The sequence below is a fragment of the Arachis duranensis genome, chromosome 3 (assembly GCF_000817695.3).
Source record: "Arachis duranensis cultivar V14167 chromosome 3, aradu.V14167.gnm2.J7QH, whole genome shotgun sequence".
Classification (NCBI taxonomy): Eukaryota; Viridiplantae; Streptophyta; class Magnoliopsida; order Fabales; family Fabaceae; genus Arachis; species Arachis duranensis.
Window position 1 is genome coordinate 28,924,298 of NC_029774.3, and position 9,889 is coordinate 28,934,186.

The 9,889-nt window shown below is 38.7% G+C and overlaps 1 protein-coding gene across 2 annotated transcripts; it reads right to left on the reverse strand.

Moving 5' to 3' along the window:
• Positions 1–1,810: 1,810 nt before the first annotated feature.
• Positions 1,811–8,377, reverse strand: LOC107478389 (UBP1-associated protein 2C). Of its 2 annotated transcripts, none has more exons than XM_016098528.3 (2): positions 6,828–8,377; positions 1,811–2,176 (listed from the first exon to the last, which is right to left on the reverse strand). In XM_016098528.3, the coding sequence occupies exon 1, from the start codon at positions 8,221–8,223 to the stop codon at positions 6,829–6,831; it is 1,395 nt and encodes a 464-aa protein (XP_015954014.1). In that variant the 5' UTR covers positions 8,224–8,377; the 3' UTR covers positions 1,811–2,176; position 6,828. The 2 variants fall into 2 exon arrangements, with proteins under 2 accessions (XP_015954014.1, XP_015954013.1); XM_016098527.3 differs by lacking the exon at positions 1,811–2,176 and adding an exon at positions 5,099–5,399.
• Positions 8,378–9,889: the final 1,512 nt, after the last annotated feature.

Genomic DNA, 9,889 nt, shown 5'->3' on the forward strand with positions numbered 1-9,889 from the left:
TTCTCTTAGGAGGAGATCAAATCCGCTTGTACCTATTGTAATGTGAATCCAGTCGTTAATCATATCAAAGACACACGTATCAATCAAAATTCGACCCACGCTAAAGGAACTACACGACTCCGTTAAGTTATCAATCTTAACCACTCTCCCCATTGCTCCCCTATCCTACGAAAGGAGTCTCTTGACCATGCATGCAATGAAACTCCATAGCATTCCAACCAAACTCTTCTAGACTCACTTTTCTCCGTCTCATCCCATCTCCATACCATATGAAACAGCCTTAATAAATCATTCATTCGAAATGTGTACGCTTTTTCAGCGCTCAGCACAGTGTCAAAGGTTATCATAACTTTATAAGCTCCCAGCTCCCTTACTTGTGTTACTCCTGGCCATTCTCTGTGAATCTTTTCCTGGAGGGCGTTGAACTTGATCGCCTTCTTCGTACCTCCGACGATACTTCTTTGCAACCAAACAACATTCTCATCTGATATCAAAACTTCTATTTTCTTCGACCTACTGTTGTTTTGTGAATCCTTGATAAGTGCACGACTCGGCTTCGTTGCCTCTCTTACCTCAACTGCTCTTACATTTGAATTTATTGGATCACTTCTTCCTGCGCCGTGTCTTGCAGTTTCAGTAATCTCCTTGCCATTCTTATTCTTGCCATTCTTAAATTGCATTACACCTTCCCTTCTATATTTCGCTTCTCCTACAAATAGTCTTCTGCCTCTTAGAACACACCTGTTCATATCCGTAACATCCTTCAATACTCCTCCTTTCGTTGTATACCGTATGAAAGCAAATAGGTAGATTTGGCCATTTTTAGTCTTTCGCGACAGATATATATTGATGATTTTGTCTATCCATTTGTACATGTTAAAGAGCTCCCGCTTTGATATATCTTCCGGTAGATTGTCGACGAAAACCTAAAAAATAATTTATCTAAAAAATATTTTATATATATACCGTTTTCACGTCTCATAAAATTTTAAAATTCATATGTCCACGTGTCTCCCGCCCCTATCCGTGTCCGTGTATTTTCAGATCTTTTGCTATAGTCTTCTGGTCTATCTATATTCTAGTATTGGTCTGTATTTTCAGATCTTTTTGCTATAGTATTGGTCTGTATTCTAGTATTGGTCTATCGGGGCTTATCTAAATAGGGTTGAGTTTGTCAGTCAAACTGGTCAAACTGGAAAACGAGAGACAAAACGGTTCATTCCACAAGAAAAACCGCCAAAGATGAGCACGTAATTGTGTTGTCTTGTGTCCGTTATCTTTAGGTATTAGTGTTTAGGATTTGAAGATTCAGTCCACGTAATTTTGAAATACTTTAGACATTAGTGTTATCTTTTGAACTCTGCATAAATCACAATTTCAGACGATGATCACATCATTGTGTCAATCTTCACACATTTAGATACTAAAGAGGGCCTTTATTTAAGGCAACCATAGTTTATCTAACATAAGTCATGCTTAAATAATTCATTTTGTTGTACCTTGACTAATTCTCAAATAAAAAAAAAATTTGGCTAAAAAAAGGAATAATCAAAGAAATACTTAGAACACATCATTAAATCGTATCTCACTGAAAACCTTAACTTCGTATTTGTCTATGCCATTATGCTAATAATTAAAACCTCGAGTTAAAATACTTGTGGATCTCCATAGTAGATTACTGATAATTAAACTTTTTCATTTCACAGAATAATCATTTAACTATAAAATATATCCCAACCGTTATTCATCATTAATTAACCAACTCAAACATAGATCAAATTAATTTCAAACCATGTTTGATTGATCTACCTGAACTAATAATAAGCACTTCTATTAAGCGAACAATATTTCATCACCGTAGATACAACATTTTAATTCGTATCCAATAATTGAAAATGCTTAAACCTTAAATATACGCACATTGAATATCAATAATAAGTACAAGATAAATTCCAAAATGCATACTAAAATACAGCTATTGTCACGGAATACACATTTGAATCGATTACAAGCAGGACAAATAGTTGGCCACGAAAATCGAGTGAATGATGTCCTCTCAAACTACCAAGACCACATCTACCTATTCTGCATGGATGCACCACCGCCAATCTACCATGGTTTTTGGAGGAGCCAGCATATACATATTGTTTTAGCAGACCTCTCGGTCCAGCTCCATCTTCATTTTAACATACTCATTCCACCAGATGTTAGAAAGAAATAAAACCAGTGATAACCGGTATATATGACTAATTGACTGCGTCTTGCTAGTGTCCTTCAAACAAGGACATAGACAAGGAGACAGACATAAGAATGCACCGATTCTTTTATCTTGTTTGGTGATGCCAAAGAGGGAATACATAAATAAATAAATAAATAAAGCAGCCCGGTGCACAAGTTTGTGACCTTGAAGTCACATGGAAACAACTCAACCATTACTCTAAGACTCCCTAATAAAATCATATGAAATTTCTTTTTTACCCGCATAGTACAACCACCACTACATCATTTCAACCCTAACCGCCACCATCAACAACTCTTAATTACAAATTCAATTCAACATAGCAGCACAAAATCAAGTTCAGTTCAACATTTACAATTCAAAATACTCTAACATTAATCAAAATCCATATACATAAAAAGTATACAAATAATAAATAAAAGAGAACTAGAGGGATACAACGACAAGGAAGAGAGGTGAAGGTAGAGGAGGAGGAAGACGATGGTGGGGTAGAGAGGCAAAGGTGGAGCAGATCGAGAGGGAAAAGAGGGAGGAGGGGATCTGAAAGATGCTGTTGCAGATCAAGAAGGCGAGGAAAAGACAATGTTGCTGTGGAACTGGAAGGTTGACAAAAACAAAGCCCTCGTGCACTTGGAAGCTGGAGTTGTCACGACCAATCTGGGGAAGATGAAGGCGGAGGAGAACAAACAAGGAAATCGGGCAGCAAAGAGAAACACCGAGAGCTTCTTGGAAGGAGTAGCAGTAGGGAGGAATGATAGGTAAAGAGAAGGAAGAGTCACCATGTTGGGGATGCTGAGGGTACAAGCATTTTATATCCACATTTGTGTTCCACTACCTAAAAAAAACTCTCGGCAAACAGATGATGGACTTAATACCACCGTGTGCATGTCCACCATGGACATGGACACTAACCAAACAATCACTATATGCATCTGTCAGTTAAAAAAGAGAGGGCGTGGTCGTAGGGGGAAGCCGCCGCAATGAAGGGTGCACATTTGATCTCTTGCGCAAGAGGAAGAGGGAATCACAGGTTTGAATTTCTGGTTGGGTTGCGGGTCGGGGCTTGGTTATTCTGCTGTGGGTCTAGGCCAGTTTTGGCCCAGGTACCAGACCAGAAAAAAAAGAGAGGGCATGTTTAAGAGGATAATATGACACTAATATTTATCGCCTCACTTTAAATATTTGAATCATGCAAAGTGAGAAAACATGAGTAACTAACCCCCTTATTTTAAGGCTTCACAAATTTCATCGCTTAAGGGAATCCACATATAAAGGACAGAAAAATAATTATCAAACATTCGGTTGCCGCATCCAAATTCATAGCGAACAAGACTAAAGATCAAGTTATATGAACAAAGTTGTAGGAAAGAACTTGAGCACTTCAACTATACAATATTACATCCGGATACAAATTGAACCCAATGCATAAAGAAAAAAATTGCAGATATTAGCAATGATCGAATGTTGGACATTTTCTACAATGTAGCAGAAGGAATTGATATGAAGCACCATCAATCTCAAAGAACAGACGGCATAATCATATTGATATGAAAAATCTCAGAAGCACACTACAAACTCAAATTGAAGACCAAATAACATAACCAAAAAGTGTAAAACATAGAGTAACACAAATTCCACTAATACACCCAAAACATAAAACGATAGTTAAAAAGCGCGGTCATCTAAGATAGTTAAAAAGCGCGGTCATCTAAGATTCCAAGAGTTCGAGTGCAATTATGTGGTGTATAAGGATGAGAAAGGAGGGAGGCAGGGTGAAGAATTAGACAGAATATACAGAGCCAGATTCCAGACATAGGGACAAATGTAACCAACACATCAAACCAAGCATGCGATACAGCCAGTAAAACATTTTCAAATCATATTATGCATATTAACCTTAAATGTCAAGTGATAACTGATAAGGGATAGGAAGTATAAATAGAAGGAAGGAATTAATCGATCTACAAGGCTCTTTAAGGGCATTGTGAGAACAGCATATTAGGATGAACGGTTCTGCTTACTCAAACATAGCATTGTCCCTGGCCATCCTTCACGTAGCAATGGACAATCCCAAAATAAATATGATACATATACACCAATTGATAAACTAGAGACACAAAGTGGCTCATCATCAACCAGCTAAACAAACAGAATCCCATTAGTTGGGAAACAATACCACCAATTTGGCAAAATTTCGAATTTCACTACTCAACCACCATTACAATGCAAGGCTCTCAAGGAGCAATAGAACCACAAATTTAGAGAAGCTCATAGAATATTGACAAGGCAACAACATATTCCAATGAGTTGCAATCCTGAGCAACTTGAAACCAGCAAGGTGATGTCTCAAAAATGTCATACAACATAGAATCAGTTATGCAACAGAATAATAAATCAACGTAACTGCCTCAAAAAATTCGATCATGTTGACAGCTTTGCAAAGCCTATATATCTTTGGAAGAAAAATGGTCAATACCACAATTTAAAATAAATTGTACTTAGATCATGATGTGCGAATTTAAAGAATAACAGTACAGCTGATATCAAACCCTTAACATATGAAGAAATGTCAAGCTAAGATGTGGGCTATGAATCAAGGGAAAGCACTAGTAGTGAAACATTCAATTTTCAAAATTACTAACAGACATTACAATACACTGTGATTGTTACAGGGGAAAAAATAGGCCAAAAAGGAACAACTTAACACAAAACCCTCAATGTAGGGACTCTTAAATCAAATTTAAAACCTTATTGGACGAACAAAGTCAATTTACCATGGAAAATCCCCAACATAATTAGATAACCAACAAAACTAACGGCGTAATAGAAAATATTGATTCTCCAAATGAAACACAATCAGAAAAAGAAAAACCTTTTTTGAAACCATTAGTAGGAAGAACTAAATACAAACTCAGCTACTAAATATCACCAGAATTCAAAACTACATAACAAAAACAACAATCCTATCAGCCAAGATGATCCAGCCAAAAGTACAAAACTAATCTATCTCACTGCCTTTCACTAATAAAACAAACAAATCAAAGCTCAGCAGGCTGTAAAAGGACAGACTAATAAATTTATTACACCAGAGCACATATTCTGCAATCACGCAATCACCAGAAGCACATAAAGCATCTGCGCCCAATAACCGATGATAGACCTGAATCAAACATCCATTCGCAACTCAATTCATTTCACAACCATCATTTAAGAAAATTATACAGTAATAAAAATAGCTTATTGACAAAAACATTTATGATGCTCTATATTAGTTAAGAACCAAGGAAACAGTCGGTGTGTCATTACAAAGTAACACAACACAGCTTTCTAAATACATACAAGAACATAATTGTAAGGGCATAGAGGTAAATAAAAAGATGTACAACAACTAAAACTACAGGCAAGGAGCATTTTAAGTAAAAAAAAAGGGAAGTGAAGAAACAAGCCAAATCCACAAACAAATTGGACAGAGCAAAATGAAAATTCATGAGTATGAATAATAGACATAAAAGAGTATTGCATGTACAACAACAATTTAAACTAGAGGAAAGGAGAAAAAAAACATAAACATACACAGCATAACAGACAAGCTGAACCCACAAACAAGGCAAAGCAAAATGAACATTCATCAGAAAATTGTTGGGAAAGTGCCACTCTGAAAACAGAACAAGGTAAACCAATATATAAATGCAGTCACATAGCACAGATGCAGATTGCATGATAAGCACAACACTTGATAGTTTTGACATGTTAAAAATTAATTATGTTTCAAAATACAATGTTAAAAAAAAAACAACGCAAAGTCATTAAGCATTTTTACTGAGAATGTGAATGCAATACTAAACATTTTTCCATAAATCTTATAGTGCTGACAAGAGTAACTAACTTTTACGTTAAGCATCATGTAATGGACCACCCACGAGATAATATTAAGTGAAGTTAGAACAGCATGCTGAAAAAGTTGGAACAATTTTCCTGGTCAATAAAATAATAATAGAATTTTGAAGGGGAAAAATTCAGATGCTCAAGTGTGCTCCATAATGGAAGGACAGAAGTATCGTACAAATCACAAGTTCACCATGACACTTCAATTCTAAATTATCAATCCCCCCATCATATCAGAGAAATCAAAACATTTATTGATCAGGGATATAAAACTACAGATCAGGCATATGATCTCCAACAACAACACAAGCAATCAAGAGTGTTCATTACCTCTTTTCAATAGAAATTTTACCAAGTAGGTCACACTGTCAGAGACTGACCAATAAATGAAGACCATCAATTAAAGAAGGGCAATCCACAATATGCAGTCATGCACGAGGTAAGCAAATTAAACATTAACAATAAACATTTTTCTTATGACAATCCTTCTCAGTTTACTCTGTAGTCCCCGGCACTGATTATTGATTAACCAAACCAGAAAACATACAATCCAAAGAAAGAACAAGTTTACAACAAAATAACAAACAAAGCACAGGAAGTAAGAAAAGAATCACACAAGATAACAAGAGCAAATCGACGAAAATAAAGAGAAAACATGACAAAACTACAAAGTATGTTAAAAATAGGAGCAAGAAACGATTACCTCAGTAGTAAGGGGGAACATTTGGATACATAGAACCAGGAGGAACCCTAGGAACAGGAGAGGCTCCAGCAGGCGGGTGATGCTGATTCTGGTAACCGGACGAAGCTGATAAACTGTAATGTCCACTCTCAGGATACCCAGAACCTGGCATTCCGCCTGAACCCGGCAATCTATACATTGAAGCAGCGCCACCCAAAGCAGCACCAAGTCCACCAGCGCCAGCACCACCTGCGCCGCCTCCTCCTAAACCAGCACCACCACCTGCAGCCCCACCTCCCATTCCACCGAAGCCTACAGATCCAGGCACACCATAACCACCATAATGGCCTCCAAGACCAGACCCATACCCTCCAGCCCCGCCCATCGCTGGGGGAGCCTGATTTCCAACAGAGCCCAGCCCACCAACTGAAGAATTCAACGGATGACTCCCCATGGGAGGCTGACCCTGAAGCCCACCAGCAAACGCTCCATAAGAACCCAAATTGCCAACTGGGCCGCCATATTGACCCGAAAGCGTTCCTGGCACAGAAGCCGGAGCCATCCCCATCCCATCCCCATGACCATGAGCATTCCCGTGACCGTGGCCATGACCATGACCCTGAACGCCATCAGCCCCTCCTGGCGCCGCCCCGCCTCGCTTCCCTTGCTTCCCATCCGTAATTGCCAGCTTGCAATTTAACTGCCTCCCATCCACCGTCTTCACGGGCTCCATCAAAGCAGCTTGAGCCCCCTCAGGAGTCTTATACACGAAAAGCGCAAAACCCTTTGATTTTCCGGTCTGCTTGTCGAACCCCAGCGGCCCTTCCTCGATCTCCCCGTAGTGCGAGAAGTGCGCCAGCAGCTTGTCCGCGGGGAGGTCCGGCGGCACGTTCGCGACATAGATCTTTCGCAGTGCCACGTCAGCAGCGTTAGTGGTGGCGCCTGAATTGCCTGCTGCGGCAAGCTGCGTGACGGTTACACGGCCATCGATTCGCTTGCTAGGCTCGCGCAGAGCGAGGAGTGCACCATCGACGTGTCGGAAGGTGACGAAGCCATAGCCCTTGGACTTGCCAGTGGCTTTGTCGAGGATAACGACCGCCTCCTCGAGGTCGCCGTAAGTGGAGAATAGGCTGCGGAGGCCGTCGGTGGTGGTGTCCCAGCCTAGGCCGCGGATGAAGAGCTTACGCTGGGAGACATCGGGGTCAGCGACGGAGCGCACGGCGGCCAGGACGTCCGCATGGCGGACGGCGGCGTCCTGGAGGATGTCGAGGAGTTGGTCAGGGGTGAAGCGCTCCATGATCTTGCGGGCGTCCGTAGGGGTGAGCATGAGGTGATTGTCGCCATCGGTTGGTGCGGCGGGGGCGGCAGAAAAACCGTTCTCGTCTAGCTTGCGTTTCTTGGTGGGATCCATGGCCATTGGAGATCGCAATTACAGAAGATGCTGAAAATGCATACGTAGGAGAGGTTAAAACTTAAAACCCTATCCCCAAACCTAAATCCCTAATTTGAAGCAGCTGCCTCTCAAGACTACGTGAGAGAGAGAGTGACTGGGAGTGAAGAGACGAATTAACTTAGGGACCTTCTGAATATATATAGCATGAAAAAAGAAATATCAACGGAATATATTTAGGCTTCAAGCCTTTGTTGCACAGTTGGGCTTTGTGCAATATTACAGTTTTGGGCTTTCAATAATTCTTCTAACTCTTTTTGGACAGTATAATTATTCTGATTGAGAAATTCATATTTATATCTCTACATAATCTTACCTGATCCTGTTTCAGAAAAAAATCTAACCTGATACAAATCTTTTTTTTTGTCAAAATAACAATAAAACAAAATAAAAACACAAAGAAAGGAACAAAAGCCTGGAGAGCAACAACAAAGGCCTATAACCATTCCAAACAACTTTTTCCTCGGCCCCTCCCTTTTTAAACCAGCAAGTCAGTCCGTCCACAAAAAAAAAAGGACTAGCTTCTCTCATAACCAAAACCAAAAGGTATAAAATTTCTCACTCCTCACTGCCAAGTGAACTCAAACTCCTCTTCGCAGCTGAGGCCCAGCACAGTTGGCATATCTGTCCGCCTCATACAACGCTGCACCCAGGTTCAAATCCCAGCTGAGACTGGTTGTTGGTTTAAGAACCCATGATACCTATGGTAGTGTGTGTGAGTGTGTTGTGTGTGTGTGTGAAACATGGGTGTAATGCCTAGGATTGAGGCTGTCCAATCCACTTGACAAAAAAAAAAAAAAATTGAACCAAAAAGACTAAAACAAGATCATAGAAAGGACTAAAAATAGAAGAAAACAATTTTGTCATTTCATGAAATGGATTCCATGCAAATTAGACAAAATAAAAAAACATAACTAACGCTAATGTATACGAACCAGATTAACTAATTAACACATGAAAATGAAATTTTATGCTAATAAAAAAAATTTAGATTATCTGAAGTTTGAATTTCACCTTAAAAGATAAAATATAATCTCTCACCATTTTATAGGTGAGACAAAAAAAATGAGAGAAATTATTAAAGAATAAGAGATCACATTTTTCTCTCTAAAATAAAAATTTAAAATTTAGAGAATTCAAATTCAATAAAAAAAAACCCTAGCACTTCCCTTTCACATCAATCAGAGAATCTACGAAGCATATATAGCAATATAAGGCTATAATAATAATAATAATAATAATAATAATAATAAGGGTAATGCTATAGTGCGGAAACAAATTTTTTTCCTCACCTGCAGAAATGTGATGGAAGTAAAGAAGGAAACACGTGTTTGCATTGTCCCTACTTGGCCTGACAAGTGCTGTAGTATTACAGAATTGACATGAAATGTGGGTCAAGTTATGCTTAATTAATTAGCGTTAGTTTTGCATATAATATGATGATTAGTTATTTGGATTTTTTTTTTTGTCTAAAACAGATTTATTTTTGGGAAAAATAGACTAGGTTTAAGCTATGAAAGGTAATCTTTTTTTTCATTTTTAAACGTGACAATACATTTAATTTTACAATTAACTCATGTTTGTTATAAAATAACTAAATAAGGAAGATAAAATAAAGAAATATAAATAAAAG